We start from the raw sequence: 20,546 nt of genomic DNA on the forward strand, positions 1-20,546 counted from the left end.
AGCCGTCCGGCTTCGGTACCACAAATAGCGTGGAGTAATACCCCTGTCCCTGTTGTAGGAGGGGGTACCTTGACTATCACCTGCTGAGAATACAGCTTGTGAATGGCCTCCAATACCGTCGCCCTGTCGGAGGGAGACGTTGGTAAAGCAGACTTTAGGAAACGGTGAGGAGGGGACTTCTCGAATTCCAACCTGTAACCCTGAGATACTACCTGCAGGATCCAGGGGTCCACCTGCGAGTGAGCCCACTGTGCGCTGAAATGTTTGAGGCGACCCCCCACCGCCCCTGAGTCTGCTTGTAAGGTCCCAGCGTCATGCTGACGCCTTTGTAGAAGCCGGGGAGGGCTTCTGCTCCTGGGAAGGAGCTGCTTGTTGCAGTCTCTTACCCTTTCCTTTGCCTCGGGGCAAATAGGAATGTCCTTTTGCTCGTTTGTTCTTATAGGAATGAAAGGACTGCGGCTGAAAAGCCTGCGGCTTTTTCTGCTGGGAGGTGACCTGGGGTAAAAAGGTGGATTTTCCGGCCGTTGCCGTGGCCACCAGATCCGATAGACCGACCCCAAATAATTCCTCCCCCTTATACGGCAATACTTCCATATGTCGTTTGGTTCTGGCAGATATGGACATCGCACTTACTCTTGATGCCAGAGTGCAAATATCTCTCTGTGCATCTCGCATATAAAGAAATGCAACCTTTAACTGCTCTATAGTCAGTAAAATACTGTCCCTATCCAGGGTATCAATATTTTCAGACAGTGACTCCGACCAAGCCACGCCAGCACTGCACATCCAGGCTGAGGCGATTGCTGGTCTCAGTATAACACCCGTATGTGTGTATATACTTTTTAATGTATTCTCCAGCCTCCTATCAGCTGGATCCTTGAGGGCGGCCGTATCAGGAGACGGTAACGCCACTTGCTTTGATAAGCGTGTGAGCGCCTTATCCACCCTAGGAGGTGTTTTCCAGCGCGCCCTAACCTCTGGCGGGAAAGGGTATAATGCCAATAACTTCTTTGAAATTAGCAGTTTTCTATCTGGGGTAACCCACGCTTCATCACACACTTCATTCAGTTCCTCTGATTCAGGAAAAACTATCGGTAGTTTTTTCACACCCCACATAATACCCCTTTTTGTGGTACTTGCAGTATCAGAGATATGCAAAGCCTCCTTCATTGCCGTGATCATATAACGTGTGGCCCTACTGGAAAATACGTTTGTTTCTTCACCGTCGACACTGGATTCAGTGTCAGTGTCTGGGTCTGTGTCGACCGACTGAAGTAAAGGGCGTTTTACAGCCCCTGACGGTGTCTGAGACGCCTGGACAGGTACTAACTGGTTTGCCGGCTGTCTCATGTCGTCAACCGACTTTTGTAGCGTGCTGACACTATCCCGTAATTCCATAAACAAAGCCATCCATTCTGGTGTCGACTCCCTAGGGGGTGACATCACCATTACAGGCAATTGCTCCGCCTCCACGCCAACATCGTCCTCATACATGTCGACACACACGTACCGACACACAGCAGACACACAGGGAATGCTCTGATAGAAGACAGGACCCCACTAGCCCTTTGGGGAGACAGAGGGAGAGTTTGCCAGCACACACCCAAGCGCTATAAATATATATAGGGACAACCTTAATAAGTGTGTTCCCTTTATAGCAGCTCAAATATTATAAATATCGCCAATAAGTGCCCCCCCTCTCTGTTTTTACCCTGTTTCTGTAGTACAGTGCAGGGGAGAGTCCTGGGAGCCTTCCTCGCAGCGGAGCTGGGCAGGAAAATGGCGCTGTGTGCTGAGGAGAATAGGCCCCGCCCCCTTTTCGGCGGGCTTCTTCTCCCGTTTTTTTTGGAACCTGGCAGGGGTTAAATACATCCATATAGCCCCAGGGGCTATATGTGATATATTTTAGCCAGAATAGGTATATTACATTGCTGCCCAGGGCGCCCCCCCCAGCGCCCTGCACCCTCAGTGACCGCTGGTGTGAAGTGTGCGGAGAGCAATGGCGCACAGCTGCAGTGCTGTGCGCTACCTCATGAAGACTGAGACGTCTTCTGCCGCCGGTTTCTGGACCTCTTCTCTATTCGGCATCTGCAAGGGGGTCGGCGGCGCGGCTCCGGTGACCCATCCAGGCTGTACCTGTGATCGTCCCTCTGGAGCTAGTGTCCAGTAGCCTAAGAAGCAAATCCATCCTGCACGCAGGTGAGTTCACTTCTTCTCCCCTAAGTCCCTCGTTGCAGTGAGCCTGTTGCCAGCAGGACTCACTGAAAATAAAAAACCTAACAAACTTTTTCTAAGCAGCTCTTTAGGAGAGCCACCTAGATTGCACCCTGCTCGGACGGGCACAAAAACCTAACTGAGGCTTGGAGGAGGGTCATAGGGGGAGTAGCCAGTACACACCACCTAGTGGTCAAACTTTTAAATTTTGTGCCCTGTCTCCTGCGGAGCCGCTATTCCCCATGGTCCTGACGGAGTCCCAGCATCCACTAGGACGTCAGAGAAATTTTAATGGAGTACACACAACTTCATGCAATAAGACCTATCCACCACCAGAGGGGGTCAGACAAGCAGGGATGATGGGTGCTGAGGATATAGTGTGGTTCTTGGCATGTACATCCCTCTCCAGGGCCAATATTAGGAGCACACCCGCAAGGTGAGGCCCCCGGCCACGGTCCAGCCGGTGACCAGGGCACCTCCAGGGCCAGGTAGCAGTGAGGAAGTGGTGGCCGCCGGAGCACAGACCACAGCAGCTGAGGGGGCTTCCCAAGACCACCAGAGCAGGTAGGAGCGTGCAGGAGGGACGGTATAGGCAGTTCAGTGAGAGGGGTGTATGGGTGTGCAGGCCGCCGGGGAGCACCGTCGCGGCCGCACTACAGCGCTGGAGCTCACCTGGTAGTGTCAGGTCCTTCTCCTCAGCGGGGCGCGGGCCTAAGCTGCAAGCCAGGAGCGAGGTCTTCCTCTCGCACGGCCGCCGAGCGCCGCACAGTTCCGACTCCCCGCCGACGGCTCTGATCGGCCGGGTCCCGAGCACAGCCGCAGCTCCTCAGTGTCTGCCTCAGGTAGTCTCCAGCGTCCGTCCCGTCCCTCAGATGCAGTGGGGGAATCCGCGGCAAAGTCACTTCGGTTCCGGAAGGCCTTCCGGGCTGATGCGGAAATTGAGGTCCCGGTCCGAGAGGTGCCTGCAGGCCGCAATCCGCGGGAGCTCCAAAAGGTGCTCCCCGATTCCGCGGTTCTGGCAGGGGTACTCTAGCAGTGATAGCAGGGGCTGGAGTTCTCCCTATTTGGCAATAGGAGCAGGAAAGGGTTTTGAAATATGCTTTTAAAATTTTTAACAGCAGGAGCCCATGTGATTTACGTCTGCTGTCCTCTGCGTCCAGGCCACGCCCCCCGCGGCAATGCTTTTGTACTTGACGAGTAGCTCCCTACCAGTGCAGCCCGTTCCTGCGCGCTGACAGGGAGCTACCCGTCGCTGTCCAGGTTGCAGCGGCTGCGTGTTACTTCACGCAGCCGACACAGCTCGCCCCCCCGTACGGTCTGGACACCCCTGCGTCACCTGGACCATGCCCCCAAAACGCCGCCGGCCCGCCCCCTCCCTTCTCTGCCTGTCAATCAGGCAGAGTCGATCGCTGGGCTGAGATGGCCATCGGCTGTCTGGCATGTGCCGGCGCATTGCGGCGCATGCGTAGTTCAGACCTGATCAGCAGTGATCAGGTCTGAATTAGGCCCTGAGGCCATGTGTAATCTGTAATGTCATACCTGTGCAGGTGTATCAGTCACTGCAGTAACCCCAGTGTTACACGCCAGGCCAAGCTCTGCTGACCAGTATCTATCATCACTATTCAGCCTCTCTGAGCCCTAGTGGAGCTGAAAGCCCAGCATGTGCTGCAGAGAAGGCTGGGTAGGAATCTGCACCCAAGTGCGACACTAGGCAGAGATGTATGTATGTATGAATGAAGCAGTGAAAAAAGTGGAGAAGTTGCCCATGGCAACCAATCTACTGCTACTTATAATTTTACAGAAGGCGGCGCGCTGCGTTGCCTCAGATTCAGAGCTGACTGGTTACCATGGGCAACTCCTACTCCGGCTCACTTCCACGCTTTTCTAGGCTTCAAGTTCATACACTACTGCAGCCAGCCAATCCCACAGTCATTGAGACCTAGACCCCTCCCCCTGATAGAGAGCTGGTCACATGGGCATGACGTCACACAGTCATGCAGGAGCCGGGCACAGCAGCGTCCTGGTATCTTGTTTCCCCGGGGCAGTGAGTGAGACGCACGGGCGGCTTCCGGTGTGGGCTTCCCACGTGGAAGAGACTAGAAACGCTGCAGTGTGTGAGTCACATGGTCTGGTCACATGGCCTGTGACGTCACCGGCTCACATCTACGGAAGGGGAACTAGTCCCTTCCTTCCCACGTGTGTGGTGCCGGGGTCAGTCAGTGTGAGCTGTGCAGCAGCAGCCGGCAGCGGGGATGGGGAGCAAGCGGAAAGGCGCCGGGGACGGAGGGGCTGAAGGGGGTACAGAATCCCCGGAGGTGACCGGGACCCTCATCAAGTCTCTGTTATCAGATCCGCAGTCTGCGTTGAGAGGTGAGAGGAGTGTATACTGTGTAGTCAGTGTGACAGCGCCTAGTCCTCTGTATAAATGTACATACGGGGGACAGCTACCGGTGTTCTATAAGTTGCCTGTCAGTGCCCGGCGTCCTATATGTACACTGTGCCAGTTAGTGCATGGGGTTCTATACGTACAGTGTGCCAGTCAGTGCCCTGGGTACTGTACGTACAGTGTGCCAGTCAGCGCCCGGTGTCCCGTATGTACAGTGTGCCAGTCAGCGCTCAGTGTCCTGTATGTACAGTGTGCCAGTCAGCGCCCGGTGTCCTGTACGTACAGTGTGCCAGTCAGCGCCCGGTGTCCTGTACGTACAGTGTGCCAGTCAGCCCCCGGTGTCCTGTATGTACAGTGTGCCAGTCAGCGCCTGGTGTCCTGTACATACAGTGTGCCAGTCAGCGCCTGGTGTCCTGTACATACAGTGTGCCAGTCAGCGCCTGGTGTCCTGTACGTACAGTGTGCCAGTCAGCGCCTGGTGTCCTGTACGTACAGTGTGCCAGTCAGCGCCTGGTGTCCTGTACGTACAGTGTGCCAGTCAGCGCCTGGTGTCCTGTACGTACAGTGTGCCAGTCAGCGCCTGGTGTCCTGTACGTACAGTGTGCCAGTCAGCGCCTGGTGTCCTGTACGTACAGTGTGCCAGTCAGCGCCTGGTGTCCTGTACGTACAGTGTGCCAGTCAGCGCCTGGTGTCCTGTACGTACAGTGTGCCAGTCAGCGCCCGGTGTCCTGTACGTACAGTTTGCTATGTACAGTGTGCCAGTCAGCGCCCGGTGTCCTGTACGTACAGTGTGCCAGTCAGCGCCCGGTGTCCTGTACATACAGTGTGCCAGTCAGCGCCTGGTGTCCTGTACGTACAGTGTGCCAGTCAGCGCCCGGTGTCCTGTACGTACAGTTTGCCAGTCAGCGCCCGGTGTCCTGTACGTACAGTTTGCCAGTCAGCGCCCGGTGTCCTGTACGTACAGTGTGCCAGTCAGCGTCCGGTGTACTGTACGTACAGTGTGCCAGTCAGTGTCCGGTGTCCTGTACATACAGTGTGCCTGGGGTTCTATACATACAGTGTGCCAGTCAGTGCCTGGGGTCCTATACATACAGTGTGCCAGTCAGTGCCTGGGGTCCTATACTTAGTGTGCCAGTCAGTGCCCAGGGTACTGTATGAACAGTGTGCCAGTCAGCGCCCGGGGTCCTATACGTACCGTGTGTCAGTCAGCGCCCAGTGTCCTATATGTACAGTGTGCCTGTCAGTTCCTGGCGTCCTATATGTACAGTGTGCCAGTCAGCGCCCTATATGTACAGTGTGCCAATCAGCGCCTGGCGTCCTATACGTACAGTGTGCCAGTCAGCGCCCGGGGTACTGTATGTACAGTGTGCCAGTCAGCGCCCGGGGTACTGTACTTAGTGTGCCAGTCAGCGCCCGGTGTCCTGTACTTACAGTGTGCCAGTCAGCGCCCGGTGTCCTGTACTTACAGTGTGCCAGTCAGCGCCCGGTGTCCTGTACGTACAGTGTGCCAGTCAGTGCCCGGTGTCCTGTACGTACAGTGTGCTAGTCAGCGCCCGGTGTCCTATATGTACAGTGTGCCAGTCAGCGCCTGGCGTCCTATACGTACAGTTTGCCAGTCATCGCCCGGGGTACTGTATGTACAGTGTACCAGTCAGCGCCTGGGGTACTGTACGTACAGTGTGCCAGTCAGTGCCCGGTATCCTGTACGTACAGTGTGCCAGTCAGTGCCCGGTGTCCTGTACTTACAGTGTGCCAGTCAGCGCCCGGTGTCCTGTACGTACAGTGTGCCAGACAGCGCCCTGTGTCCTATATGTACAGTGTGCCAGTCAGCGCATGGCGTCCTATACGTACAGTGTGCCAGTCAGCGCCCAGGGTACTGTACGTCCAGTGTGCCAGTCAGCGCCCAGGGTACTGTACGTCCAGTGTGCCAGTCAGCGCCCGGGGTACTGTACGTCCAGTGTGCCAGTCAGCGCCCGGGGTACTGTACGTCCAGTGTGCCAGTCAGCGCCCGGGGTACTGTACGTCCAGTGTGCCAGTCAGCGCCCGGGGTACTGTACGTCCAGTGTGCCAGTCAGCGCCCAGGGTACTGTACGTCCAGTGTGCCAGTCAGCGCCCTGGGTACTGTACGTGCAGTGTGCCAGTCAGCGCCCGGTGTTTTGTACGTGCAGTGTGCCAGTCAGCGCCCGGGGTACTGTACGTGCAGTGTGCCAGTCAGCGCCCGGGGTACTGTACGTGCAGTGTGCCAGTCAGCGCCCGGGGTACGTCCAGTGTGCCAGTCAGCGCCCAGGGTACTGTACGTCCAGTGTGCCAGTCAGCGCCCGGTGTCCTATATGTACAGTGTGCCAGTCAGCGCCCAGGGTACTGTACATCCAGTGTGCCAGTCAGCGCCCGGCGTCCTATACGTACAGTGTGCCAGTCAGCGCCCGGGGTACTGTACGTACAGTGTGCCAGTCAGCGCCCGGGGTACTGTACGTACAGTGTGCCAGTCAGCGCCCGGGGTACTGTACGTACAGTGTGCCAGTCAGCGCCCGGGGTACTGTACGTACAGTGTGCCAGTCAGTGCCCCAGTCAGCGTCCGGTGTCCTGTACGTACTGTGCGCCAGTCAGCGCCCGGGGTGTGCAGTATGCCAGTCAGCGCCCGGTGTCCACAGTGCCCCAGTCAGCGCCCAGGGTCCTGTACGTACTGTGCGCCAGTCTGCGCCCGGGGTCCTGTATGTACTGTGTGCCAGTCAGCGCCCGGTGTCCTTTACGTGCAGTGTGCCAGTTCAGCTCCCGGTGTTTTGTACGTGCAGCGTGCCAGTCAGCGTCCGGGGTACTGTACGTGCAGTGTGCCAGTCAGCGCCCGGGGTACTGTACGTGCAGTGTGCCAGTCAGCGCCCGGGGTACTGTACGTGCAGTGTGCCAGTCAGCGCCCGGGGTACTGTACGTGCAGTGTGCCAGTCAGCGCCCGGGGTACTGTACGTGCAGTGTGCCAGTCAGCGCCCGGGGTACTGTACGTGCAGTGTGCCAGTCAGCGCCCGGGGCACTGTACGTGCAGTGTGCCAGTCAGCGCCCGGGGTACTGTACGTGCAGTGTGCCAGTCAGCGCCCGGGGTACTGTACGTGCAGTGTGCCAGTCAGCGCCCGGGGTACTGTACGTGCAGTGTGCCAGTCAGCGCCCGGGGTACTGTACGTGCAGTGTGCCAGTCAGCGCCCGGGGTACTGTACGTGCAGTGTGCCAGTCAGCGCCCGGGGTACTGTACGTGCAGTGTGCCAGTCAGCGCCCGGGGTACTGTACGTGCAGTGTGCCAGTCAGCGCCCGGGGTACTGTACGTGCAGTGTGCCAGTCAGCGCCCGGGGTCCTGTACGTGCAGTGTGCCAGTCAGCGCCCGGGGTCCTGTACGTCCAGTGTGCCAGTCAGCGCCCGGGGTCCTGTACGTCCAGTGTGCCAGTCAGCGCCCGGGGTCCTGTACGTCCAGTGTGCCAGTCAGCGCCCGGGGTCCTGTACGTCCAGTGTGCCAGTCAGCGCCCGGGGTCCTGTACATCCAGTGTGCCAGTCAGCGCCCGGGGTCCTGTACGTCCAGTGTGCCAGTCAGCGCCCGGGGTCCTGTACGTCCAGTGTGCCAGTCAGCGCCCGGGGTCCTGTACGTCCAGTGTGCCAGTCAGCGCCCGGGGTCCTGTACGTCCAGTGTGCCAGTCAGCGCCCGGGGTCCTGTACGTCCAGTGTGCCAGTCAGCGCCCGGGGTCCTGTACGTCCAGTGTGCCAGTCAGCGCCCGGGGTACTGTACGTCCAGTGTGCCAATCAGCACCCTGTGTCCTGTACGTCCAGTGTGCCAGTCAGCGCCCGGGGTCCTATACGTACTGTGTGGCAGTCAGCGCCCGGTGTTCTGTATGTACAGTGTGCCAGTCAGTGCCCAGGATTAGTGTTCACTCTAGGCTGTTTTAGCATGGAGCCGCGCCCTGCCCGATTTTTTTAAGTGCAAAACCCGCCCTGCCTTTTCTGCAGCGCCCTTCTAAAACAGCCGCCCGCTTTCTGCCCCTCTCAGCGTGTAAAGATGCCGCGCGCATGCACACTGTCTGAGAGCTTGGGGGAAGCCCAGCACCTCCGTAGGTGCTGGGCACGCCCCCAACAGTGACGCCGCCGGCCGCCCACGCCCCCGTCTGTGGACTGAACCGCCCACTTGCAGTACGTGCAAGTGGGCACGCCCCCTATTTGCATAGCCACACCCTTTTGGTGTGCTTGTGCCCCTAACGGACCCGCGCCCTGCCCGTCCGCTAGAGTGAACACTACAGGATACTGTATGTAGCGTGTGCCAGTCACTGCCCAGGATACTGTACGTACTGTGTGCCAGTCAGCGCCCAGGATACTGTACGTACTGTGTGCCAGTCAGCGCCCAGGATACTGTACGTACTGTGTGCCAGTCAGCGCCCGGGGTACTGTACATACTGTGTGCCAGTCAGCGCCCGGGGTACTGTACGTACTGTGTGCCAGTCAGCGCCCGGGGTACTGTACGTACTGTGTGCCAGTCAGCGCCCGGGGTACTGTACGTACTGTGTGCCAGTCAGCGCCCGGGGTACTGTACGTACTGTGTGCCAGTCAGCGCCCGGGGTACTGTACGTACAGTGTGCCAGTCAGCGCCCGGGGTACTGTACGTACAGTGTGCCAGTCAGCGCCCGGGGTACTGTACGTACAGTGTGCCAGTCAGCGCCCGGGGTACTGTACGTACAGTGTGCCAGTCAGCGCCCGGGGTACTGTACGTACAGTGTGCCAGTCAGCGCCCGGGGTACTGTACGTACAGTGTGCCAGTCAGCGCCCGGGGTACTGTACGTACAGTGTGCCAGTCAGCGCCCGAGGTACTGTACGTACAGTGTGCCAGTCAGCGCCCGGGGTACTGTACGTACAGTGTGCCAGTCAGCGCCCGGGGTACTGTACGTACAGTGTGCCAGTCAGCGCCCGGGGTACTGTACGTACAGTGTGCCAGTTAGCGCCCGGGGTACTGTACGTGCAGTGTGCCAGTTAGCGCCCGGGGTACTGTATGTGCAGTGTGCCAGTTAGCGCCCGGGGTACTGTACGTGCAGTGTGCCAGTGTCCAGGGTTCTGTACTTAGTGTGCCAGTCAGTGCCTGGGGTCCTGTATGTACAGTCTGCCAGTCAGTGCCCGTGGTCCTCTATGTACAGTCTGCCAGTCAGTGCCCGGCGCCCTGTATGTACAGTCTGCCAGTCAGTGCCCGGGGTACTGTACATACAGTGTGCCAGTCAGTGCCCGGGGTACTGTACGTGCCAGTCAGCGCCCGGGGTACTGTACATACAGTGTGCCAGTCAGCGCCCGGGGTACTGTACGTACAGTGTGCCAGTCAGCGCCCGGTGTCCACAGTGCCCCAGTCAGCGTCCGGGGTCCTGTACGTACTGTGTGCCAGTCAGCGCCCGGTGTCCTTTACGTGCAGTGTGCCAGTTCAGCGCCCGGTGTTTTGTACGTGCAGTGTGCCAGTCAGCGCCCGGGGTACTGTAGTGCAGTGTGCCAGTCAGCGCCCGGGGTACTGTACGTGCAGTGTGCCAGTCAGCACCTGGGGTACGTCCAGTGTGCCAGTCAGCGCCCGGGGTACTGTACGTCCAGTGTGCCAGTCAGCACCCGGGGTACTGTACGTCCAGTGTGCCAGTCAGTGCCCAGGGTCCTATACGTACAGTGTGGCAGTCAGCGCCCGGTGTTCTGTATGTACAGTGTGCCAGTCAGTGCCCAGGATTAGTGTTCACTCTAGGCTGTTTTAGCATGGAGCCGCGCCCTGCCCGATTTTTTAAGTGCAAAACCCGCCCTGCCCTTCTGCAGCGCCCTTCTAAAACAGCCGCCCGCTTTCTGCCCCTCTCAGCGTGTAAAGATGCCGCGCGCATGCACACTGTCAGAGAGCTTGGGGGAAGCCCAGCACGTCCGTAGGTGCTGGGCACGCCCCCAACAGTGACGACGCCGGCCGCCCACGCCCCCGTCTGTGGACTGAACCGCCCACTTGCAGTACGTGCAAGTGGGCACGCCCCCTATTTGCATAGCCACACCCCTTATGGTGCGCTTGTGCCCCTAACGGACCTGCGCCCTGCTCGTCCGCTAGAGTGAACACTACAGGATACTGTATGTAGTGTGTGCCAGTCACTGCCCAGGATACTGTATGTAGTGTGTGCCAGTCACTGCCCAGGATACTGTACGTAGTGTGTGCCAGTCAGCGCCCGGGGTACTGTACGTACAGTGTGCCAGTCAGCGCCCGGGGTACTGTACGTACAGTGTGCCAGGCAGCGCCCGGGGTACTGTACGTACAGTGTGCCAGGCAGCGCCCGGGGTACTGTACGTACAGTGTGCCAGGCAGCGCCCGGGGTACTGTACGTACAGTGTGCCAGGCAGCGCCCGGGGTACTGTACGTACAGTGTGCCAGGCAGCGCCCGGGGTACTGTACGTACAGTGTGCCAGGCAGCGCCCGGGGTACTGTACGTACAGTGTGCCAGGCAGCGCCCGGGGTACTGTACGTACAGTGTGCCAGGCAGCGCCCGGGGTACTGTACGTACAGTGTGCCAGGCAGCGCCCGGGGTACTGTACGTACAGTGTGCCAGGCAGCGCCCGGGGTACTGTACGTACAGGGTGCCAGGCAGCCCCCGGGGTACTGTACGTGCAGGGTGCCAGTCAGCCCCCGGGGTACTGTACGTCCAGGGTGCCAGTCAGTGCCTGGGGTCCTATACGTACTGTGTGGCAGTCGGTGCCCAGGATTAGTGTTCACTCTAGGCTGTTTTAGCGTGGCGCCGCGCCCTGCCCGATTTTTATAAAGGGCAAAACCCGCCCTGCCCTTTTTGCAGCGCCCTTCTAAAACAGCCGCCCTCTTTCTGCCCCTCTCAGCGTGTAAAGATACCGCGCGCATGCACACTGTCAGAGAGCTTGGGGGAAGCCCAACACCTCCGTAGGTGCTGGGCACGCCCCCAACAGTGATGCCGCCGGCCGCCCACGCCCCCGTCTGTGGACTGAACCGCCCACTTGCAGTACGTGCCAGTGGGCACGCCCCCTATTTGCATAGCCACGCTCCCTTTTGGTGCGCTTGTGCCCCTAACGGACCTGCGCCCTGCCCGTCCGCTAGAGTGAACACTACAGGATACTGTACGTACTGTGTGCCAGTCAGCGCCCAGGATACTGTACGTACTGTGTGCCAGTCAGCGCCCAGGATACTGTACGTACTATGTGCCAGTCAGCGCCCAGGATACTGTACATACAGTGTGCCAGTCAGCGCCCGGGGTACTGTAAGTACAGTGTGCCAGTCAGCGCCCGGGGTACTGTACGTACAGTGTGCCAGTCAGCGCCGGGGTACTGTACGTACAGTGTGCCAGTCAGCGCCCGGGGTACTGTACGTACAGTGTGCCAGTCAGCGCCCGGGGTACTGTACGTACAGTGTGCCAGTCAGCGCCCGGGGTACTGTACGTACAGTGTGCCAGTCAGCGCCCTGGGTACTGTACGTGCAGTGTGCCAGTGTCCAGGGTTCTGTACTTAGTGTGCCAGTCAGTGCCTGGGGTCCTGTATGTACAGTCTGCCAGTCAGTGCCCGGGGTCCTCTATGTACAGTCTGCCAGTCAGTGCCCGGCGCCCTGTATGTACAGTCTGCCAGTCAGCGCCCTGGGTACTGTACGTACAGTGTGCCAGTCAGCGCCCAGGGTACTGTACGTACAGTGTGCCAGTCAGCGCCCGGGGTACTGTACGTACAGTGTGCCAGTCAGCACCTTGGGTACTGTACGTGCAGTGTGCCAGTGTCCAGGGTTCTGTACTTAGTCTGCCAGTCAGTGCCTGGGGTCCTGTATGTACAGTCTGCCAGTCAGTGCCTGGGGTCCTGTATGCACAGTCTGCCAGTCAGTGCCGGGGTCCTGTATGTACAGTCTGCCAGTCAGTGCCGGGGTCCTGTATGTACAGTCTGCCAGTCAGTGGCCGGGGTCCTGTATGTACAGTCTGCCAGTCAGTGGCCGGGGTCCTGTATGTACAGTCTGCCAGTCAGTGGCCGGGGTCCTGTATGTACAGTCTGCCAGTCAGTGGCCGGGGTCCTGTATGTACAGTCTGCCAGTCAGTGGCCGGGGTCCTGTATGTACAGTCTGCCAGTTAGTGTCCGGGGTCCTATATGTACTGTGTGGCAGTCAGTGCCCGGGGTCCTGTATGTACAGTCTGCCAGTCAGTGCCTGGGGTCCTGTATGTACAGTCTGCCAGTCAGTTCCTGGGGTCCTGTATGTACAGTCTGCCAGTCAGTGCCCGGGGTCCTGTATGTACAGTCTGCCAGTCAGTGCCTGGGGTCCTGTATGTACAGCCTGCCAGTCAGTGCCTGGGGTCCTGTATGTACAGTCTGCCAGTCAGTGCCCGGGGTCCTGTATGTACAGTCTGCCAGTTAGTGCCCGGGGTCCTGTATGTACAGTCTGCCAGTCAGTGCCCGGGGTCCTGTATGTACAGTCTGCCAGTTAGTGTCCGGGGTCCTATATGTACTGTGTGGCAGTCAGCAGCCGGGGTCCTGTACGTACATTGTGCCAGTCAGCACCCGGGGTCCTATACGTACATTGTGCCAGTCAGCGACTGGGGTCCTGTACTAAAGGTGCCAGTCAGCACCCGTTGTCCTGCACGTCCAGTTTGTCAGTTTGTGCCTGTTGTCCTGCACGTGCAGTGTGCCAGTCAGCGCCCGGCGTCCTGTACGTGCAGTGTGCCAGTCAGCGCCCGGCGTCCTGTACGTGCAGTGTGCCAGTCAGCGCCCGGCGTCCTGTACGTGCAATGTGCCAGTCAGCGCCCGGCGTCCTGTACGTGCAGTGTGCCAGACAGCGCCCGGCGTCCTGTACGTGCAGTTTGCCAGTCAGCGCCCGGCGTCCTGCGTCCTGTACGTGCAGCGTGCCAGTCAGCGCCCGGGATACTGTACGTAGTGTGTGCCAGTCACTGCCCAGGATACTGTACGTAGTGTGTGCCAGTCAGCGCCCGGGGTACTGTACGTAGTGTGTGCCAGTCAGCGCCCGGGGTACTGGACGTACAGTGTGCCAGGCAGCGCCCGGGGTACTGGACGTACAGTGTGCCAGGCAGCGCCCGGGGTACTGTACGTACAGTGTGCCAGGCAGCGCCCGGGGTACTGTACGTACAGTGTGCCAGGCAGCGCCCGGGGTACTGTACGTACAGTGTGCCAGGCAGCGCCCGGGGTACTGTACGTACAGTGTGCCAGGCAGCGCCCGGGGTACTGTACGTACAGTGTGCCAGGCAGCGCCCGGGGTACTGTACGTACAGTGTGCCAGGCAGCGCCCGGGGTACTGTACGTACAGTGTGCCAGGCAGCGCCCGGGGTACTGTACGTACAGTGTGCCAGGCAGCGCCCGGGGTACTGTACGTACAGTGTGCCAGGCAGCGCCCGGGGTACTGTACGTACAGTGTGCCAGGCAGCGCCCGGGGTACTGTACGTACAGTGTGCCAGGCAGCGCCCGGGGTACTGTACGTACAGTGTGCCAGGCAGCGCCCGGGGTACTGTAAGTACAGTGTGCCAGGCAGCGCCCGGGGTACTGTACGTACAGTGTGCCAGTCAGCGCCCGGGGTACTGTACGTACAGTGTGCCAGTCAGCGCCCGGGGTACTGTACGTACAGTGTGCCAGTCAGCGCCCGGGGTACTGTACGTACAGTGTGCCAGTCAGCGCCCTGGGTACTGTACGTGCAGTGTGCCAGTGTCCAGGGTTCTGTACTTAGTGTGCCAGTCAGTGCCTGGGGTCCTGTATGTACAGTCTGCCAGTCAGTGCCCGGCGCCCTGTATGTACAGTCTGCCAGTCAGCGCCCTGGGTACTGTACGTACAGTGTGCCAGTCAGCGCCCAGGGTACTGTACGTACAGTGTGCCAGTCAGCGCCCGGGGTACTGTACGTACAGTGTGCCAGTCAGCACCTTGGGTACTGTACGTGCAGTGTGCCAGTGTCCAGGGTTCTGTACTTAGTCTGCCAGTCAGTGCCTGGGGTCCTGTATGTACAGTCTGCCAGTCAGTGCCTGGGGTCCTGTATGCACAGTCTGCCAGTCAGTGCCGGGGTCCTGTATGTACAGTCTGCCAGTCAGTGGCCGGGGTCCTGTATGTACTGTGTGGCAGTCAGTGCCCGGGGTCCTGTATGTACAGTCTGCCAGTCAGTGCCTGGGGTCCTGTATGTACAGTCTGCCAGTCAGTTCCTGGGGTCCTGTATGTACAGTCTGCCAGTCAGTGCCCGGGGTCCTGTATGTACAGTCTGCCAGTCAGTGCCTGGGGTCCTGTATGTACAGCCTGCCAGTCAGTGCCCGGGGTCCTGTATGTACAGTCTGCCAGTCAGTGCCCGGGGTCCTGTATGTACAGTCTGCCAGTTAGTGCCCGGGGTCCTGTATGTACAGTCTGCCAGTTAGTGCCCGGGGTCCTGTATGTACAGTCTGCCAGTCAGTGCCCGGGGTCCTGTATGTACAGTCTGCCAGTCAGTGCCCGGGGTCCTGTATGTACAGTCTGCCAGTCAGTGCCCGGGGTCCTGTATGTACAGTCTGCCAGTCAGTGCCCGGGGTCCTGTATGTACAGTCTGCCAGTTAGTGCCCGGGGTCCTGTATGTACAGTCTGCCAGTTAGTGTCCGGGGTCCTATATGTACTGTGTGGCAGTCAGCAGCCGGGGTCCTGTACGTACATTGTGCCAGTCAGCACCCGGGGTCCTATACGTACATTGTGCCAGTCAGCGACTGGGGTCCTGTACTAAAGGTGCCAGTCAGCACCCGTTGTCCTGCACGTCCAGTTTGTCAGTTTGTGCCTGTTGTCCTGCACGTGCAGTGTGCCAGTCAGCGCCCGGCGTCAGTCAGCGCCCGGCGTCCTGTACGTGCAGTGTGCCAGTCAGCGCCCGGCGTCCTGTACGTGCAGTGTGCCAGTCAGCGCCCGGCGTCCTGTACGTGCAGTGTGCCAGACAGCGCCCGGCGTCCTGTACGTGCAGTTTGCCAGTCAGCGCCCGGCGTCCTGCGTCCTGTACGTGCAGCGTGCCAGTCAGCGCCCGGGATCCTTTACGTGCAGTGTCCCCCCCCCCCCCACGTTTTAGACATGCCCTGTGGCAGTCAGGGCCCGTCGTTTTATGGCATGCTGTGTGGCAGTTAGGGCCCGGCGTTTTAGGCATGCCCTATGGCAGTCAGGGCCCGGCGTTCTAGTGATACTAGTGTTTTAGGGTGTGTACACACGGTGAGATTTTTTCTTTTGATTCTGACTATATAGTCAAAATCGGAAGAAAAGTTAGTGCAGATCGCAAGGTTTACGGATAGTGTACCATGTAACAGAGATACAGTAAAGTGTGCTAGTTGTGTCGCTGCCTGGTGTGCGATAGATACAGTGTGTCAGTGCAAAGTTTTGTAGACAAAATCGGGTAAATGTAATAGGCTCCGGGATTTTGTCCGAGAATGCACCTTTTTTTTTTTCTCTTACGTCCTAGAGGATGCTGGGGACTCCGTAAGGACCATGGGGGTATAGACGGCTCCGCAGGAGACATGGGCACTTTAAGACTTTAGATTGGGTGTGCACTGGCTCCTCCCTCTATGCCCCTCCTCCAGACCTCAGTTAGATCCTGTGCCCAGAGGAGAAGGGTGCACTGCATAGAGCTCTCCTGAGTTTTCTGTGAAAAAAAGAATTTGTTAGGTTTTTTTATTTTCAGGGAGCAATGCTGGCAACAGGCTCCCTGCCTCGTGGGACTGAGGGGAGAGAAGCAGACCTACTTAAATGATAGGCTCTGCTTCTTAGGCTACTGGACACCATTAGCTCCAGAGGGTTGGAACGCAGGTCTCACCCTCGCCGTTCGTCCCGGAGCCGCGCCGCTGTCCTCCTCACAGAGCCGGAAGATAGAAGCAGGGTGAGTATGAGAAGAAAGAAGACTTCAAAGGCGGCAGAAGACTTCAGATCTTCAATGAGGTACACACGCAGCCATTGCTCCACACACACACACACACACACACACACACACACACACACACACACACACACACACACACACACACACACCACACTGTACGGGCGCCCTGGGCAGCAATTATTACCTCAAAAACAGCACTGGCACAGGTCTCAGATACTGCGGAGGCAGTATACAGGTTGAGTATCCCATATCCAATTATCCGAAATACGGAATATTCCGAAATACAGACTTTTTTGTGAGATAGTGAAACTTTTGTTTTTTGATGGCTCAATGTACACAAACCTTGTTTAATACACAAAGTTATTAAAAATATTGTATTAAATGACCTTCAGGCTGTGTGTATAAGGTATATATGAAACATAAACGTATTCTGTGCTTAGAGTTAGGTCCCATTGCCATGATATCTCATTATGGTATGCAATTATTCAAAAATACGGAAATATCCCATATCCAAAATACCTCTGCTCCCAAGCATTTTGGATAATGGCTACTCAACCTGTAGTATAAAATCCCCGCCAGTATAAAGAAATTGAGCGGGACCGAAGCCCGCCGTCGAGGGGGCTTGATCTTCCAGCACTAACCAGCGCCATTTTCTCCACAGCATGCTGCAGAGAAGTGCTCCCGGACTCTCCCCTGCTGAACAATAACGGGGCAAAAACGAGGGTGGGTGGGGCACATTTGTTTGGTGCAGATTGTACTTATATTTATATATATATAAAGCGCTATTTAGGCTGGGACCTTGGTTTCAGTATATTGTGGCGCTGGGTGTGTGCCGGCATTCTCTCTCTCTGTCTCTCCAAAGGGCCTTATTGTGGGTCAGTCCCCATATTTATTTATCCCAGTGTGTGTGGGGGTGTCAGTACGTGCGTGTCGACATGTCTGAAGCGGAAAGGCTCGTCTAGGGAGGATGCAGAGCAGATGGTGGTGGTGTCTCCGTCGGCACAGCCGACACCTGATTTGGTGGACATGTGGAATGTTTTGAATGCTAATGTGGCTTTATTACAGATTGGACAAAGCAGAGTCCAAAACAAGCAGGGAATTAACCCATGGCTTTTACTGTGTCCCAGGACCCTTCAGGGTCCCATAAACGTCCCTTTACCCAGTTAGCAGACACTGATACCGACACAAATTCCGACTCCAGTGTCGACTAGGATGATGCAAGGTTGCACCCATGGGTCGCGAAAGTATTCAATATATGATTATTGCAATAAAAGATGTTTTGCATATCGCAGAGGATTCCTCTGTCCCTGACACGAGGGTCTCATGTTTAAAGAAAAAGTAACCTGACTCATCTCTTGAGCTGACCGTTTTATTTAAACAAAAAAAAAAAAAACTTGGGAGACTCCTGACATTAGACTGCAGGTTCCCATGGGAATTATTATGGCATATCCTTTCCCCTCAAAGGACAGGTTACGGTGGGAATCCTCGCCCGCGCTGGTCCAAAAAGGTAGCATTACCGTCCCCTTATACGGCGGCACTATAGGATCCTGCGGATCGTAGGCAGGAATCTACCTTAAAATCCATTTATGCGACTACGGAGCCCTATCTAGACCTGCAGTAGCGTCGGCATGGGTAGGTAGCGCAATTACAGCTTGGGCTGATAACTTGTCTGACATTGACACCCTAGATAAAGATAGGATGGTGTTGACCTTAGGTCACATCAAGGACGCAGCACTATATATGAGAGAGGCTGCAAGAGATATTGGGCTTTTGGGTTCAAGAGCTAATGCCATGGCAGGTTCTTCTAGTACGTCCCTGCGGACCCGTCAATGGACAGGTGATGCTGGCTCAAAGAGTCATATGGCGGCTTTACCTTGCAAGGGTGAAGTTTTATTTGGGGAGAGCCTCGCGGACCTGGTTTTCCCAGCTACCGCGGGTAAGTCGTCTTTTTTGCCTTACGTTCCCCCACAGCATAAGGAATTACCCTAATAACAGATGCAGTCCTTTCGGTCGCGTAAGTTCAGAAAGGGGCGTGGCTTTCTTTCCTTGCCAGAGGTAGAGGGAAAAGAACACCGGCTACGGCTAGTTCACAGGAAAAATGTCCTCCCCGGCCTCTACCAAATCCATCAAAGAGGTGCTTCCACACCGATTTTCAAATCGGCCTTGCCAGCTACTTCCCTGGAGAGGAAAATAGTTTTGGCTGCAATACTAAAGCTGTGTCAACAGCAAGTGATTATCATGGTTCCCCTAGTGCAACAGGGAAAAGGGTTTTATTCAACCCGATTTGTGGTCCCAAAGCCGAATGGCTCGGTCAGACCAATTCTGAATCTAAAATCCCTAAACCTAGATTTAAAGAGGTTCAAATTCAAGATGGAATCTCTCAAGGCAAGGATATCCAGCCTGGAAAGGGGGGATTTTATGGTGTCACAAGACATAAAGGATGCATACCTTCATGTCCCCATATGTCCTCCTCATCGGGTGTACCTAAGATTCGCTGTACAGGATTGTCATTACCAGTTTCAGACGTTGCCGTTTGGGCTTTCCACGGCCCCGAGAATTTTCACCAAGGTAATGGCGGAAATGATGGTGCTCCTGCGCAAGCAAGGGGTCACAAGTATCACATACTTGTGCGATCTCCTGATAAATGCGAGTTCAATGGAACAGTTATTAAAAACCGTATCTCTCTCCCTGAGAGTACTACAACAGCACAGCTGGATTCTAAATCTACCTAAGTCGCAAGTTGGTTCCGACAACTCGGCTGTCTTTTTTTGGGCATGATTCTGGATACGGGAAAAACAAAGGTTTTTTTTCTCCGGGTGGAAAAAGCCCAGGAACTCCAGAACATGATCAAAGACCGGTAAAAAACCAAAAAGAGTGTCAGTTCATCAATGCACTCGAGTATTGGGAAAGATGATGGCGGCCTACGAGGCCATTCCATTCAGCAGGTTCCATGCAAGGACTTTTCAGTGGGACCTTCTGGACAAGTGGTCAGGGTCCCATCTGCACATACATCGGAGATACCCTGTCCCCCAGGGCCAGGGTCTCTCTCTCTCTCCCCTGTGGTGGCACCAGAGTACTCCCCTTCTAGAGGGTCGCAGGTTCGGCATTCAAGATTGGTTTCTTGTGACCATGGACGCGAGCCTCCGAGGATGGGGAGCAGTCACACAGGGAAACAATTTTCAGGGAATATGGTCTAGCCAGGAGGCTTGTCTACACATCAATATGCTGGAATTAAGGGCCATATACAACGGCCTCCGACAGGCGGAGAATCTTCTTCGCAACCTACCTGTTCTGTTACAGTCAGACAACGTCACACCCAGGGCGCATGTAAACCGCCAGGGCGGGACAAGAAGCAGAGCAGCAATGGCAGAAGCCACCAGGATTCTTCGCTGGGCGGAAAATCATGTAAGCGCTTTGTCAGTGGTCTTCATTCCGGGAGTAGACAACTGGGAAGCAGACTTCCTCAGCAGACACGATCTCCATCCAGGAGAGTGGGGACTTCATCAAGAAGTCTTTGCAGATGTGACAAGTCGTTGGGGACTTCCTCAAATAGACATGATGGCGTCACGCCTCAACAGAAAGCTTCGGACGTATTGTTCCAGGTCAAGGGACCCTCAGGCAGTGGCAGTGGACGCCCTGGTGACACCGTGGGTGTTTCAGTCGGTCTCTGTGTTCACCCCACTTCCTCGCATCTCAAGGATATTGAGAATCATAAGACGAACAAGAGTGCAGACAATACTCATTGTTCCAGATTGGCCTCAAAGGGCCTGGTATTCAGATCTTCAAGAAATGATCACAGAAGATCCGTGGCCTCTTCCTCTCAGGGAGGACTTGTTACTACAGGGGCCCTGTGTGTTCCAAGGCTTACTGCGGTTACGTTTGACGGCATGGCGGTTGAACACCAAATACTAGCTAGGAAAGGTATTCCGGATGAAGTTGTCCCTACTCTTATTACAGCTAGGAAGGAGGTAACGGCGAAACACTATCACCGTATCGGGAGAAAATATGTGTCTTGGTGTGAAGCCAAGAATGCCCTAAGGATGTTTCTCTTCTGGGTTGTTTTCTCCATTTTCTGCAGTCAGGTGTGGATATGGGCCTGAAGTTAGGCTCCATTAAGGTGCAGAT

General features: G+C 56.8%; 1 protein-coding gene across 1 annotated transcript in view; it reads left to right on the forward strand.

The window, feature by feature from the left end:
- The first annotated feature begins 4,295 nt into the window (after nucleotides 1–4,295).
- URB1 (URB1 ribosome biogenesis homolog) overlaps nucleotides 4,296–20,546 on the forward strand; it is a 219,669-nt gene continuing 203,418 nt past the window's right edge. The window contains exon 1 of the mRNA XM_063956398.1: nucleotides 4,296–4,584. Within this exon, the coding sequence (XP_063812468.1) occupies nucleotides 4,467–4,584 (118 nt within the window). The 5' untranslated portion in view covers nucleotides 4,296–4,466. The remainder of the gene's footprint in view (nucleotides 4,585–20,546) is intronic.

Source organism: Pseudophryne corroboree, chromosome 2, assembly GCF_028390025.1.
Source record: "Pseudophryne corroboree isolate aPseCor3 chromosome 2, aPseCor3.hap2, whole genome shotgun sequence".
Classification (NCBI taxonomy): Eukaryota; Metazoa; Chordata; class Amphibia; order Anura; family Myobatrachidae; genus Pseudophryne; species Pseudophryne corroboree.